We start from the raw sequence: 17,308 nt of genomic DNA on the forward strand, positions 1-17,308 counted from the left end.
CACTAAAATTTTAATGAGATTCATTCAAATTGATCATTGTGTGATTTTCAGGTCAAAGAGGAATCACTGACATCTTTCAGTTGGTTAGCAAAGTGCCAGTGCATAAAGTCGCTCCACTAGACTGACCCGTGTGACTGGTTTATCTATGTTACCAACAGTTAACTAAAAAGGAGCTCATAGCACAGGTTTATGCAGGAGCATAAAGTCATCCGGGCCCGCAGACTGTGGAACAGCCTGCCTGAGGATATCAGAGCTGTCTTCCTTCAATTCGGCGCAGAAAGTCTAATATGACCTTAGGTAAGCAAGACTGGATAAAGACTTGAGAGCTACGGCAACCAGGCAACACAGACAGGCGGGGAGTGTATACTGGGGTAGGTGGGTAGATGATTGGGAGCAGGTAACCGGTGGACAGGTAGGGAATGACAGGAGAAGTTAGTAATGCACATGGTCACAGGTTAAAAAGAGGAAATAGATGGAGATGATGATGATAGAAAGGAAGGAACAATTCAGTAACAGTTCATTCTATTTAAAAAAGGACCATTTATTTAACCTTTATTTTACCAGGAAGTCTCTTGAGATTGAAATCTTTTTTCTGAGGGAGACCAGGCCAAGACAGCATCCTTACAGTTTAAAATAAAAACAAACAGGGAACACAAACACACAAGAAAGAGACTAAATCCATCTCACATAAGGCAGTTACATTTCTCAGTTACATTGGCCTTTAAATTTTTCCAAGGGGACTAGAATGTTAACCCTTCCGGAGGCCGGCAATGTGGCTGGAGAACAAGATCGAGGTCTGGCGACAGAGCAGCTAGACAGGAGGCCGGCAATGGAGAGACTAGTAGAGGAGCCGGCGGAACCAGCAATGTCAGGGAACCAGGAGGTTGAGGTCATTGCTGCTGCAATCCAGCAGAGGCAGGAGGACTGATGACTAGCAGGCTGAGGTGTGAGCTGATGAGTAGGTGGCTGGTTGCTAGCAGACTGAATGCTAGCAAGCTGGAGGATTGAAGGCTCAGAAGTTGGAACTGGCTGGTGGCTGGCCAACTCCAAGCTACGCCCAGCATCAGATTTGCTGAGAGAATCCAGGTAGGGCTGCAAACTTTGCTTGAGGTTGACAATCACAGTTAGGTTCTCTGCCATAGGTAGGTAGGTTTGAAAGCCTGGATCTTGACAAAATTGTTTTCTCCATTAAGGGGTATACAAAAAGTCTGCGCCTAATGCCCATGGAGTTTTCAATGGATAAGTGTAATCTCTCCAGAAATGAGAACACCTCTTTCCACTCTTCCATGAGAGATTTGACATCTGCTGGGTCCATGTTAGGTCAGTTGGTTCTGTTGCATGCTAGTCAAGCCAGAGAATCAAGCAGGAGGGAGTAGGACCCAAACGCAGACATCCAGACAGGGTGGGTACAACATGAGTAAATTAATGAAAGGGGAAAAAAAGGCTTACACTGATACAGGCAGACAGGAGTCACACAAAAAAAAAAAACAGGTAAGTAGTCAAACTAAGGCAATATAAATCTAGGGAATAGGCAAAGTGCAAAATCCAAGAGAAAACAGAGAAATTGTCCAAAACACAGAAAATTAAGGCCGGGCCGCTTGACGTGAGTACAATGACGAACTGACACCAAACAAAGGAAAAACTCTGACTAAATACACTTAGGTAGGGGAGACAACGAGACACAGGTGCAACTAATTAGGGCGGGGCAAAAAATCTAAACTAGAGGGAAAAGCAAACAAAGACAGGAAGTAAAACAACAAGACACACGAGGAGAGGAGAACACTTCAAAATGGAAATACAGGAAACAACAGGACAAAAACCCAAAACCATGACATAAATTTGGTTTTCTTGACATTAAGAACTAACTTGAGCCTATGTAGAGAGACTTGAAGCTGTTGAAATGCTATCTGAAGCTCATTAATGGCTTGTCTGAGAGAAGGGGCAGCTGAGTACGCCATTGTGTCATCCGCATAAAGGTGCAATTTAGCAGTTTTCAAGTCCTTCCTAATGTTATTTCTAAATATAGAAAATAAAATAGTAGCTAAAATCGAACCTTGGGGAACACCCTGGGAAATCTCTAAAAAGTATGTTTTAAGACCATTTGTAAAAACACACTATGTGCACTCTGTAAAATAATCCCTGAACCATTTTATAGCTGTGTCCTGTGTTCCAAAATCATTTACTCTATTTAGCAATAGCTTATGGTCTATAAAGTCAAATATTTTTGACAGATCAACAGATAAGGCAGCACAGTGTAATTTTTTGTCCAGGGCAATGATAATATCATTTAATATCAGCATAGTTGCTGTAACAGTGATGTGTCCTGCTCTAAAGCCTGACTGCATATCTGTTAGAATGTTGTGATCTGCCAAAAATTGTTTCAGTTAACAGTTTATTTTAGTTTGTTAAGATCAGAATGATCTCCACCCTTTACTAGAGGAAGCACATTGGCTGTCTTCCATAATTTTGGGATCGAATTTGTCTGCAGACTGCAATTAAAGATGTATGGCTACATTAACTTCTGTGTGGACTGCAATGTCCCAACCAAGATGGTCCATTGTTATCCAAATAACAAACCGTGGGTAACAAAGGACATCAAGGATATTCTGAATGCCAAGAGGAGGGCCTTTACTGATGGTAATAGGGAGGAGGTGAGGGCAATCCAGGCTGACCTGAAGGTGAAAATCAGGGAAGCCAAGGAGAAGTACAGGAGGAAGCTGGAGCGGAAACTCCAGCAGAATAACATGAGAGAGGTCTGGAGCGGCATGAAGACCATCACTGGCTTCAGACCGACTGGCAGCAGAGGAGTTGAAGGCAGCTTGGACAGGGCCAACGAACTTAATCTGTTCTTTAACAGATTCGACACACCGGCTCCTGCTCATCCCCCCTCTAACTCAGCTGCTGTCGGCCCTCAAGCTCCTCTGAGTACTCTGCTCCCCCCTCCTCATCAGACTAACAGCCCTCTCCAGACCGACGACTCCCCCCCTCCCCCACCTGTAACTTCTGCTGTGTGCTGTCTGCTGACCAGGTGAGAGGACAGCTGATGAAGCTCCACTCAAACAAGTCTGCAGGCCCCGATGGCTTTAGCCCCGGGGTGCTAAAAGCCTGTGCCCCCCAGCTGTGTGGAGTCCTTCAACATGTCTTCAACCTGAGCCTGAGTCTTCAAAGGGTCCCCATTCTGTGGAAGACATCTTGCCTCGTTCCACAAACTGGACTGGACCAAGAACACTCAAGCTGTTTACAGGAAGGGCCAGAGCCGCCTCTATTTTCTGAGGAGGCTGAGGTCCTTCAACATCTGCCAGACAATGCTGAAGATGTTCTATGAGTCTGTGGTGACCAGTGCTATCCTGTATGCTGTTGCATGCTGGGGCAGCAGGTTGAAGGTAGCGGACACAAACAGACTCAATATACTGATCCGTAAGGCCAGTGACATTGTGGGGGTGGAGCTGGACTCTCTGGCGGTGGTGTCAGAGAGGAGGATGCTGGCCAAACTACACGCCATCTTGGACAGTGTCTCCCACCCGCTCCATGACGTGCTGGTCAAGCAAAGGAGCACCTTCAGCGGAAGACTCATCCCACCAAAAAGCACCACAGAGCGCCACAGGAAGTCATTCCTGCCTGTGGCCATCAAACTCTTTAACCCTAGGTCACTAAACTGGCATTGATCATTACATCTCCGCCATTATTGAAAATTGTGCAATATTTTGTGTACTACTCCCGTGCAATATTAGTTTTGCCATGTTAGTTTTTCTTATTTATTGTTATCGATATTATATACCTCCATTACTCTCGACAGTACATGCACCGCTGCTTATTACTTATTTTGTTACATTGTATTATTATACTTTACTATCATCATCAACCGGTAAACCCACTTGGTACTTGACACTTAGTTTATCTTATACTTACATCGACCTGTTACTTAATTTATTTTCTGACCTGTTTTTATAGTGTTTATCGTTTTTATAGTGTTTTATAGTGTATCATATTGTTTGCTTACTTTCCCCTGTGTGCACTGACGTAAAGGCAAGCTACTGTAACAGTAAACTCTCCTCCTCTCCCTCTCCATGCTTTTTTATCCCATTACTGCATGTTACTATTAACGCGACATCTTCTCTCTCTCATAGTTCTGTGATTTCTCGTTTCTCTCTTCTCTCCTTCCGTCGCTTTCAGCAGGGAGCCTGCGGCGGGACAGCTGGACAGGGAGCCGGTGGCGGGGCAGGAGGACAGGCAGCCAGCGACAGGAAGATTGGTAGAGGAGCAGATTGGACCAGTGGTGTCCGGGAATCAGGAGCCTGCCACTCCGGCAGAGAAGGAGGGTACTGCTGCTGCTGTGATCCAGCACATGGTCCAACAGCATGCTGTGATCCAACCGGGAGAGGAGGTGGTTGTGATCCAGCATCGGCTAGGGATTGGTGCTGCTGCGATCCAGCCGGGAAAAGAGGCGACTGTGATCCAGCAAGGAGTCCAGGGGGCTGCTGCGGTCCAGCCGGGAAAGGAAGCGCCTGCGATCCAGCAGGGAGTCCAGGAACGGGGAGCTGCTGTGAACCGGCAGAGAGTCCGGGGACGAGGAGCTGCTGCGAAACCGGCAGAGAGTCCTGGAACAAGGAGCTGCTGCGATCCGGCAGAGAAACCAGGAATGAGGAGCTGCTGCGGTCCGGTAGAGAGTCCGGGAACCAGGAGCTGCTGCGATCCAGCAGGGATTGCTGTCTGCTGTGGTACAGGTGAGCAGCTGGGCGGCGGTACAGGCGAGCGGCTGAGCGGCTGCGGGCGAATAGCTGGTTCGTAGGCTGAAGACTGGCCGACTGGAGTGCCATCTGGTGACTGCGTGGGCCACCTCGAGCCAGACGGGTGCCCCAGTATGGATTTTGCCCTGTGGGCTGCTTCTGTGGCGCCAATGAATAGTGCCTTTATATGCTGGCTGTGATTAGGAGCTAATGGGGAGCAGGAGTGTGATAGGGAGCAGGTGTGCTTCATTAGCAGAGCCTGGCGTATCCGTGACATTCACCTACATAACACTGCAAAAAATCAGGCACATTCTGTCTCAAAATGATGCTGAAAAATTAGTGCATGCATTTGTTACTTCTAGGTTGGACTACTGCAATTCCTTATTATCCGGCTGTCCCTTAAGACTCTCCAGTTGATCCAGAATGCTGTGTCACGTGTACTGACAAGAACTAGGAAAATAGATCATATTTCTCCAATGTTAGCTTCTCTGCACTGGCTCCCTGTAAAATCCAGAATAGAATTTAAAATCCTTCTCCTCACCTACAAAGCTCTTAATGGTCTGGCACCATCGTATCTTAAAGATCTCATAATACCTTATTTTCTGAATAGAGTCTCCAAAAGTAGAATGGGAGCCAGAGCCTTCAGTTATCAAGCTCCTCTCCTGTGGAATCAGATCCCAATTTGGGTTTGGGAGGCAGAAACCACCTCCACATTTAAGAGTAGGCTTAAGACTTTCCTCTTTGATAAAGCTTATAGTTAGGGTTGGTTTTGGTGAGCTCTGAACCATCCTTTAGTTATGCTGCTATAGGCCTAGACTGCCGGGAGACTTCCCATGATGCACCTCTTTCCTCTCTCCTCCTCTCCCTTTCCATCTGTATGCATTTTTATCCCATTACTGCATGTTACTACTAACTCGACATCTTCTCTCTCCCATAGTTCTGTGATTTCTCGTTTCTCTCCTCTCTCCTTCCTCGACAACTGCTACTACACTTGTTATTGGCCCTGTTACTAATACTGTCATTATTATTCCTATAGCTGTCATTCCTATTAATATTTATTTATTAATATTAATACTACATTTACAATTCTACTATTTAAAAAAATTCTAGGTGGCATTTGCATTGTGCTTCCCTCTTCCATTAATTTCCATCCAGTATAAAAATCTATTTGTAGATTAAAACTTGAATGACATTAGTAATTAATCACAATGATGGATGGTTGTATTTCAAGTTAACAGGAGACCACTGCCCTTTTTGCATGACTATAAGAAACAGGAAAAAAGATTTTAAAAAGGAAAGGCCAAAAAAAACTTTAAAAAAGGTAAATTGTTATCAGTTTTCATGAGAGAACAAACTCACAGCTCTAACTCTTTCTTTTACAATTATCCCCCATAACTGTGAAGGTGACTTCATTGGAAAGTGACAGAAGAAAACCTTTTTAATCACATCCTCTCAGGCTTGAAGATAGAGTTTACTTTCACCTAATAAGATTAGTGTTGTGGGGCCTTCTTTCAGTGAGAACATAAGCTTGATACTCTATCATGGTGAATGGCACAATTAGCTGCAGAGCTTCTGTCAGGTATTACTGGCATCTGCAGTGAGAAATTAGGCTGAACTACAAAATAAATGGACAGGAGCCATGTCCTCCCACACAGAACTCATTCCCACCCCCTCACCTACCCTTGCCCTCCCTGTCTTTCTCCTTTGCCTCTCCTTCTCCCATCCCATCCTTCCTCATTGCCTCCACTTTCCCTTTCTCACCTCATCTTCTCCTCTCCCCATACTTCCCTTCGCCTCTCACTTGCCTCCCCTTTACCCCCCTGCTGCCTCCCTATTATCTCCCATTTACTTCTCCCCATTGCCCTCCTTCACTTTGGCCTAACCAGCCAGTGTCTCTTCAGTTATTGGATAATTTGGCTCTTTCCCACGTGCCTGTGCTAATTAAATGTGGTGTACACTGTCTGGTGAATGTCACAATTGATTTTTCTTTCTACAAGGAAGTGGGGAGCAATTTAATTTTGAAAAACCCACCATCCCCACCCTGCCCCTCCCCTAAACACACACACACACACACACACACACACACACACTTATAGTGTGTGTGTGTGTGTGTGTGTGTGTGTGTGTGTTTTATAAAGAGTATGTATTATGTAAGAGTATGTATTATAAAGAGTATGGTCTACACCTACTCTATAGGAAAAGTGCAATGAGATAACTTCTGTTATGAATTGGCGCTATATAAATAAAATTTTATTGAATTGAATTGAACCTACAGACACACTGAAATACACATCTTTGTACTTAAAGGGTAGAGCTGTGTTAATAAGTTCTAAAACTACTACCTGACCAAAAAATACCCCTGACTCATCTTCCAAACCTGAGATACATTCAGCCATTTAAATAAATAAACAAATAAACCTAATAAAAAACATCCATACACAGGGTATATTTGTGGTCCTGGGTCAAATTCTCAGCCACCACTGCAGAGACATGGGTTTTGATTACCTCTAGTGGTACCTCTTGGTTATGTGTTCCAACAAACATCTGACCATGTTCATTGGGAGGGAAGTGGGAGGGTTTTCTCCCACTGGATGGTTGGGCCACTTGCACAGAGAAAAACTGGAAGAGTCAACGGCAATCTAGCATTTACAATAAGAGACTATTTCTTTGGTAGACAGTAGCTCCGAAGAAACCTGCTGACAGTCTGTCGATTATCCTGAATATTCTGAGTACTTCAAATGAGTTCTTTGAAAAGAAAAATCCATTAATCTCCATTGCTTTGGGGTGGAGGCAGAAGCATCAGATATTCAGGCATCAATATTTTGTTTCTCATATATACCATGCTAAGGTCTTTAATTATTTCCTTTCTAAAGTATTTATACTGATGTTTTCAGGGACTGTAAAGTCCTTTGCCAGGAGCTCTGGTGTTTTGAGTGGCAGATGCATTGATAGGCAGTGCATTGATTCCACTGTCAGTAAAGAAACATCCTTTAGCTCAGAGCCATCAATTGAAAGGACACTTAGCTCCAACTAAGGCATGATGAACAACTCTGTCAGCCCTCACCTCAAATTTGTTTAATTTGGCTCAGTGCTACATTGACCTTCCTCATACAATAGACTCACTCTTAATGTGTTATGTGTCTTTAAAATATAGCTCATTTATTATTATTTTTTTATTATCATGTATTTATAGATTTCATTGACACACTTTGTAGTATGTTGGACTTCCTAATAATCTGTTAAAACAAATATATCTGGAAAAACTGACATCTCCAACTGACATTTAGAGTGTGTTGTCACTGACAATGTTTCCTGCGCTTTATTGATTATCTTCCAGATGTAAAAAAAAAATTCCACTCATAACTTGTGTGACTACTTCAATTCAATGAGGGAGGCACTATGCAAATACCACCTAGAATTTTTAAAATAGTAATAATGTAATTGTAGTGGTAACATTAATATTAATAAATTAATAATAATAGGAATGACAGCTATAGGAATAATAATGACAGTATTAGTAACAGAGCCAATAACAACAACTGTAGTAGCAGTTGTCGAGCAGGAACACGGGGGCAGCAGGTGGTCCACAACCACAGATCCAGACTCTGCAGCTCGGGAGGCAGAAATACCTGCTGAAAGCTGTAATTGGCATTACAGGAGCCGCACTAAGCTGGTTTAAATTCTATCTGTCAGATCGATCTCAGTTTGTACATGTTAACGGTGAGTCCTCCGTGCACGCCAAAGTTAGTCACGGAGTTCCACCAAGGTTCTGTGCTTGGACCGAGCCACAAGTATCCCCGCATTCTGGGAGCGCAGTGTTCTAGTCAGATAATAAGGTATTATGAGATCTTTAAGATACGATGGTGCCTGACCATTAAGAGCTTTGTTGGAAGGATTTTAAATTCTATTCTGGATTTTACAGGGAGCCAGTGCAGAGAAGCTAATATTGGAGAGATATGATCTCTTTTCCTAGTTTCTGTCAGTACACGTGCCGCAGCATTCTGGATCAACTGGAGAGTCTTAAGGGACTTATTCGGGCAGACTGATAATAAGGAATTTCAATAGCCCAGCCTAAAAGTAACAAATGCATGGACTAGTTTTTCGGCATCATTTTGAGACAGGATGTGCCTGATTTTTGCAATGTTACGTAGGTGAAAAAAGGCAGTCCTTGAAGTTTGTTTCATGTGGGAGTTAAAGGATAAATCCTGATCAAAGATAACTCCAAGGTTCCTTATGGTAGTACTGGAGGCCAGGGCAATGCTATCTAAAGCTTATCTTTAGATAATGTGTCTCGGAGGTGTTTGGGGCCAAGTACAATAACTTCAGTTTTGTCAGAGTTTAACATCAGAAAATTGCAGATATGGGGTCAAAGTGGAAGAAGATCCAAAGCTGAATACTTTTCAAGCTTGTAGTACTCTGTGATGTCTGATCAGATCACAAATGACTCATTCATGCTAATATTGTTGATGTGTTTCATTGCTTAAAATCTTATACAAATTATGTCATTGGTCCTCATGAGAAATGTGAATCACTGCAGAAAAAAGTGGATGACAACTGAATACAATTACACAGTAATTCCAAAGATCTGTGAGACAAAGTACCTGTGAAATGTGTACATAAACTGGTGCAGTTTACAATGGAGCGTTCATCTCAGCTGTGAGTCACACCTAATTGTGAGAGATGTCGTTTCAGGTTCACCTGTGACACCGCACATTTTGGCATTAAATTGTTTTGCTCAGTACAAGTTTTAGCAGACTTAGCAATAACAAAAAGCAATTTTCATAGCTTTTGTTAGTAGAGGTGCACACATAGATCCATCCATTATCACTTAAACCCCGGTGTAGCCAGTGGTGCTCTATCTCTTTACATCCAAATCATATGCTGCCAAAGCTGAGTCCCTGCTCCTAGTTATGAGCTAGTTAACTTCTATACCACATGATACATTTTGATTCAGAAGATTTGCTGTCATGCACTACATGCACTGAACTTCCTAGTACCTGTTATAACACACCCTTTCCTACCTACGATGTATGTGCAGTACAAAAACATCGCAACTCCTAAGTATGTTTTCATTAGTGTATAATCACCTGAAGAATCATTGTGTTTTCGTTATCTTAGACTAAGCCGTGTATATCTACAGTGGGAGCGGGTCCCCTTCCACGGAGGCCGCCATGTTGTACCTCCATGTTTCTACAGTAGCCCAGTATGGACAAACCAAACACTGGCTTTAGAGAGGGCCATTCACAGCCACCATAGTTTCTCCTACACGCTTGGAAGGGGTGGTTGAGGCGAGCGGTATTCAAATGGTTGCAAAATGCAATTTCACCACTATATGCCACTAAATCCTACATACTGGACCTTTAAATAGCTATCCAATCATTCAAGATCAATGGTAATGCATATATTCTCTCATTTATGAAAACGAGGATGAACAAAATACCAAAATCGTTAGATTTGTTTGTTAGAATGCAATACCAATTCTATACCAGCACAAACAACACCTTCAGAAATTTCCAAAGATTTAGATAATTTGTATGATTCAGCTTCACAACACTGAACATTATACACTTCACAAGGTAGTCTTTATTGCATAACTATTGTGTTTAGTGCATTATATTGTAGTCTATTGTATTGTAGTACATTTTAGTCTTTTGATTCTTGTGCATGATAAAACAGCTGTAGTTTGGTTCGGTGAATTGAACAACCTATTTTAAGACATCCATGAATTTACATGTGAAAACTGTTGTCTCAAGCAGAGAATGAAGAAACTGGAGTTATTTCTTCAGGAGGAAATAGTTGAACAAATCTACTGGTTCATAAATTATGATGTAGAATGACACAATGAGCTGATTTGCCCTGGTGGAAGAGAGAGGGAGAGAGAGAGAGAGAGAGAGAGAGAGAGAGAGAGAGAGAGAGAGAGAGAGAGAGAGAGAGAGAGAGAGAGAGAGAGAGAGACTGTTTTGCCATCAAGCGCCTCCTAAGCAGGATGAGTCTTTTTACACCCTGACAACAAATGGAGATATCAGTGATATTAAAACAGACAAGGCCCCCTTTAACCTACTTGGCACAATTTGCTTGGAGTTAATAGTCTGTTGTTGGAGATTTGATCAGCAGTGAGCCAAGTGGATCACATCCAGTCCAAACAGCCCACAGTAGCTGTCACTTCTCATCACATCAGCACCACTGCTATACCAGGCTAATTCAGAGAGAGGAAAAACTGCTGCTAAAGGAGGGGAGTGTGAGTGTCTGCATGTGGGTATGTGTGTGAATGTGTGTGTGTGTGTGTGTGTGTTTCCTTCAGGTACAACAACAAACATTTGGTTGTGTTGGAGGGTGTAGAGGGTATGTTTGTAAGGTCTGTATGCTTGTGCAAAGACATAGAAAAATCATATCTGTATTTATATGGTTGTTTTATAAAAATGTATATTTTCATTCTCTGTTTAGGTGTCTCTGTGTGGTTTGACTGACGCTACAAGAGTCCCTCATTAAATGTTTTTAACTGGGAGATTAAAATTATATTTGCATTTATGAAAGTACAGTAAGTTTGGAAACAATAAAAGAAAATGAACATAGTACCATGTATTCTATGTTGCTTCTCTATCTGAGGCCTCCTCCAGCTCCCTACTCCATCACGCCCTGACTGCTACTGCTACACCACACATCCTCCCCCTATGCCCCTCCCCCACCTGGATGTGGAGCAATGTGAAGACCAGTTATTGGAAATATTAGTGGAAGTTATTTGAGTGGACATTTTTTTATTGGACCCACTTCTTGTACTTCTTATGTTATTGAACCATTAGATGTATCACATTAGTAATCCCATTGTTGGATTGAAAACCCATTATGGGACATTTTTAAACACCCATGCTTATATGTCTGTATGCACTAGCTCTCGCTGCTCTGTCTCACACAGACAGACACACACAAACAGGACTCAAATATTACAAATATTCTTTCACATTTATGGATAAAGAACACACCATGAGTACCACACAAACAGGTTACCTGATACACCTGAGATGGAACAGAATTTCATCTGCACACAAAAACACACGGCCAAAGCCTTTATTTGGATAGTCCACCTACAGATAGTTTATAGAGTATCTGTAACATTTCAACAGTTTATTAGTTGAGATTCAACTATATCACAAATCAAGCCATTTTCTAGGTTTGGTTAGGTTTAAGCAAAAAAACATCTCGGCTAGGGTATGTTCATGAATTTTCACATATACTCTGTTGATAATCTGTTAAACATCTACAGACAAATAGAAACATTTGTAATGTTACAAATACTAGGCGGACTATCCAAATACAGTGTTACTAAATCCTGTCTCTGCAAAACTTGCGTTCATATTGGCTTATGTCATTTGTCCAATACATATCCTTCCACTGATTTTCAGTGACAGTGGGGCTCCTAAACAAACTATTTTCAGATACCTAGCTGTGGGCATATTTTGCATAAATTCCAGGGGACATATTTTCTAACCAATAAACTTTCAAATGATGAGAGAATTCCTACCATCCACTGTGGTAAAGTTCTACTTCTGAAATGGAATTCCCACCATAAGATAGCCTCATTTCATCCATATTAGAGACATTAAGTTCCATAAAATAAAACATTTCTAATGTGAGCTTTGTTTAGGGGGAGAATGTGTCACATAGTTAGAATGTATGAGTGTGTGCTTGTTTAGTCTATAAACAGAGTGTATGTACATTGTGTTTATTGTGTTTCAGCTTTATTTATCTCTGGTATCAAGTTGTTTAGATGAGATTTAGTAGATTGGCATCAAACATTCATTCTGTGTTTGAAGGCGATGCACTGTGACAGCTCTGTCACCTTCCTGCAGGGCCTGAATACATCCCAACCTGACCTTATCTCCTGCACAGTACAGTCATGTGCAGCTAGTTTAAATTAGCAAAATATCTATTGGGGGTAATGTCATGACAGTGATGTACCTGCAAACCATTTATTGCCAAGTGTTTCCTATTAGACATTTTGAGCGGTGGAGCTAACCTCCCCTGAGCATGTAAGCTACATTATAAACTGCTGTGATCAGCTGCCGCTGTCATCAGGAACGGACATCACTTCATGTGACGCTTCAGAGGATAGGATGTCTCATTTCTCTTAAAACATATTTCCTTGTTTATTTTCTCCTCACATGGTTTCCTTGCATCTCTCCATGCATCACCGGTGGGAGGGAAGCAAGTGAGGGAAACGTGGATGCAATTAAGAGACTTGAGATGTACCCAGTGAGATGACTGGGGCAGGTGGAAAACTGGTTTGTGTACGTTCTGGCAGTCAGTTTTTTCCTCGTTTCGAGGATCGCAGTAATATCTGCGGCACTGCGAATAGTCTACAAGCATAGCCAATGACAATGTTTTTGTAGAGATGCAGTAGGAGCAGATAATATAGATATGACAATAAAAACAAGTATTTGTTTTTTGCTTTTATTCATTCATTCAAAATCACCACATATGGAGATACATGGTTTTCACCAGACAAGAAATGTATAAAAAATTGTAATCTGTAAAGTAACTAGTAAGTAAAGCTGGCAGAGGAACGTAGTGAAGTAAAAAGTACAAAATTTGCCTCTGAAATGTAGTGGAGTAGAAGTAGCATAAAATGGAAACACTCAAGTAAAGCACAAGTGCCTCAAAATTGAGCTCGATCATGACGTAGACTATGACCTCTGCTGGTCACTTTAGACAACACTATTTGGGAAGGACCACACAGGCTATGTCCACGTATAATTATTTAGGCTATTAATTCACGCTACACAACTAAATACTATGTCACACACTTTTTGGATAAAAGAGAGGCTATTTCATGTCTAAATGGAAAAAACAAAACAAAAAGATCTTTATTTATCTAACCTGTGTAGACCTATGTATGTATTTATTTATCTTCTAACATTTCCCTGGTAGGCTATAGGTCCTGTGCTTGCATAATGTCATAACACTTTTATAGAATGGCCATCCTATCCTCTTGGCTTTTATTTTGATATATTTACTTTTACTTCCGGGTCACCTGTCTTGCTTTTCTTCATGTGTTTCTTCAAAAGGAAAAATGAAAAAAGAATTTGCAAAAAACCCAAACTGGACCGTTATTTGAATTTGGTTTTCTTATTTTTCGTTTTTTTGATTCTGTCAACAAAAAAGGAAAAACACAGACCAAAAGTCAGAGGACATCTGGGGGACAGGTAGAGAATGGCAGTGAACAGGTTTGGGGAGGGAGGGAGAGACAGAGAGGCAGAATGTGACACGTGGTGGTGATCATATGTGGTACCTTTTCATATATGAAAAATTCACCTATAGGCACATGTGGTAAACAGATCACCATTTCACGTGAAATTCAATGCATCACATGTGAAAATATCACTTTCACATATCACAAGTAAAACAGCATTTCACATGTGATATTTCTCATATAGGCATGTGGTTTATGGACTTCTTAAATATCATATTTCACATGAGGTTTTTGTTAGGAGTCTAAAAGTTATGTTTTAGTTGAATGCACTAGACAATTGTCAGACACAGAGTTTGTACATCGTGACCCACTGAGGTATTCAGTGACCTCATTGCACAGACTCTTGATGCTCCCTTTGCAGGAGCCCACAATAAGGAGCTTCTGTTTGTTTCTCTTCCCAGGTACACACACACCTTTCATTAACAATACACACAGAGGCAGGCCTATTGTTAGCAGCACATCATCCATCACAGAAAAAATATCACTATGTGGACCACCACCAGAAACCCTTAAACCAGATTTATGTGCATTTTAGAAGTGTGTCTCAGAGGGTCAGAAAGGCCCTTCTGTGACGGCGCGAGGCAGTTCAGAAATACATGTATTGCTCTTCATACTGGATCATATCCACCTTCACAATACAATATGGCTTTTATCTAATTATCAGTCATTAACACGTACACACACACACACACACACACACACACACACACACACACACACACACACACACACACAGGAATTATGTGGTGTACTGCTGTATATTCTTCAGGTAAAAACTGTTGACTTCTTGCTGTTTCACATATTTTACCTGCCGCAGGATGCAGTGACCGTAAAGGACTCTGTGCATGCTCAAAGCTTGTGTGCCAACTGAGTAGGGCTGTGCCACACAACAAACACCCTTTAAGTGAGGCAGTCCAATAATATAGAGTGTGATCTGTGAGAAACGCACCCCACTCCTTCTGTCAGGTCTTGGCCTTTTTCAGCCAGGAAGGCCTACATAGCAACTGGCCTATTTCCTGATCTGCTTGAGTTTTATCCCTAGAAAAATTGCATACGTACTTATATTTACATAAATGTTAATTAAATATGAATCTGTAGCCAAATATGTATCTGTGTAAATATATACCTGACTTGATGCAGTCAGCTAGAGAGACGACATCTCACTCTGTTGGAGTTGTTGGGAACTACAAAAACACTCGCAGTTGTGTGGTGTTTCAGAGTGATGCTTCTTATACCTCATAAACAATCTTTGACTGAGTACAGACTACCTGTCAGCAGCCAAGTTTCATTTATTATGATTATTTCATTATCAAATTACTTAGTGAATTAACATTAATTAGCGACAGCTGATATGACCTGCCATCAGTGACGTTTGCCATTTTAACCGGTTAAAGGTCAGCGTCGGCCACTGCTGGAGCTTAGCAAATCGATGTATTTTGTCAACCTGGGTGTCAGTCACCTCTAATTTTCACTTGCATATGCAGCGAAATGCTCGGACTAGGCTGTCATTAAGGGGAGTAGCACTGCGACACTAACAGGCTGATGTGGTCAAAACACAGCTGAAAACAGTAAAGACAGGATCGGATTTTGTCCGGCTTTATTTTAGCCGATGCCGATCCTTAGGATCGACTTGGGACATCTTTACCAAGTACACATGGAATGGTCCTTCTGAATAACAAAGTCATATCAACTATATCTTTCAGCTAGTGGGGTTGCCATTGTCTAACTTCAGTGCAAGTGAAATGAGCGAAAGCTCCTGCAGTAATGGCTGAGTGGTGGGCAATGCCATCAATCACATTAAATAAGACAGGCAGCACAACAGCCAATGGCAGAATTCAACATGCAGATGAGAGGATGCTACAATGTTTTTTCCTCTCTAATAGAGGTAGAAATCAAAATTGCATTTAAATGGACTTCAGTGCGTACAAAAGTAAGTGAGCATCACCGTTCACCGCTGCAACGTTCAGCGCTGATTCTGATTCTGACTGACCAAACCTTGAATGGAGGAGGTGGGATGGTGAGAGGTATAAGGAGAGAGTGGTGGCTGGAAAGAGAGAAGGAACGGTTAAAAAGAAAGGGAAGTTCAGAACATAATTGGACTTTTTTCTGTGTTTTCTCTTCCTGTCTGGATTAGAGGAGGGAGTCAGGCAGGATTTGGGACACATGGTAATTATCCTATCTGAGATCCCATCTGCGACCCCCCCTGTCCCCAGCCTGTTTTCTAAACCCTCCCCAGCCCTCTCAGCTTAAGCAGGATTGTCTTTCTCTGCTCCAGAGTCTCCGAGGTCACTAAAAACAAGCCAGGCTTGTGTATCACAACAACAAAGGATTTCAAATGAAGAAGCAGATACCTTTTAACTCCCTATGAGAGGAGCAGCACTCGTTTTGAAGCCTTCACATTTTCAGGAATGAGTTTTGTGTGGGTTGTGTTTCTTGCCTGATATATTTAACAAAAAGTGTCTAGTTTGACTTACTGTTTTTTATTTCATCTGGACACAAAAGACAGAATCATTGTGGTATCAATTACAACAATTCATAAAGTCTAACTTTGTTTTGTCTTTTTTTTCTTTTTTTGATGTGAACACCTCATCATGCATTAACTCTTACTTACTACTGCCATATAAATATTCAGTATTATACATTAAATGCACTTTTTATGCTCCACAAAAATGTATTTTATTGGTCAACTTAAATATTTCAATAGAATCAGCGTTGACTGCGATAATTAAAGCTATTGTATGGTAAAGTTTAAGTTGGTACCTCTTTAATTAAGACATATTTAACGAGGAGATTAGTAGTTAAGACTAATTACTTAATAGGGTTAGGGCAGTTGTGAAAGAGTAAATACTTTGTTTATAAATGGCTGTTTGTTCAGATCTTCAGCCATTGGGGGAATCTTCCTGATGAATTAAAAAGACCATAGAAAATAAAAAAACAGGCAAATAGATTTGGTAACCCAAAAGTTGTCTTTATTAATCTCACTGATCTATAAATTACTGACCATTAATAGTTGCAATGGTTAAACCTTTTATGTAGTATTACTGCATTTTAATGACAGAAGCATTTTCATGTTTGTATGTGTCTGAAATACAACAGCTGAAAATACAACTGAAATGACTCCAGTGATATCATTGCTTGGGGTTGGGCACTACAGTGTTGGGATTTACAATGGTTAAAGGGGGGCACCCACTTGTATAGGTGCGATCAATTAATTATGGCTATCAGAATTATCAAAGATAATCATAAATAACCACTCTTCTTAAAGAAGATAAATGGAAATAAAATACACTAAACTATCAATTTGGAACCAGAATTACCACCAATAGCTAGAAGG

The 17,308-nt window shown here is 41.4% G+C and overlaps 1 protein-coding gene across 1 annotated transcript in view; it reads left to right on the forward strand.

Moving 5' to 3' along the window:
* Nucleotides 1-745: 745 nt before the first annotated feature.
* Nucleotides 746-17,308, forward strand: part of LOC122867065 — a 30,174-nt gene continuing 13,611 nt past the window's right edge. Inside the window, exons 1-2 of the mRNA XM_044177437.1 lie at nt 746-883; nt 4,174-4,724. Coding sequence (XP_044033372.1) covers nt 746-883; nt 4,174-4,724 — 689 coding nt within the window. The remainder of the gene's footprint in view (nt 884-4,173; nt 4,725-17,308) is intronic.

Source organism: Siniperca chuatsi, linkage group LG19 (assembly GCF_020085105.1).
Source record: "Siniperca chuatsi isolate FFG_IHB_CAS linkage group LG19, ASM2008510v1, whole genome shotgun sequence".
Taxonomy (NCBI): Eukaryota; Metazoa; Chordata; class Actinopteri; order Centrarchiformes; family Sinipercidae; genus Siniperca; species Siniperca chuatsi.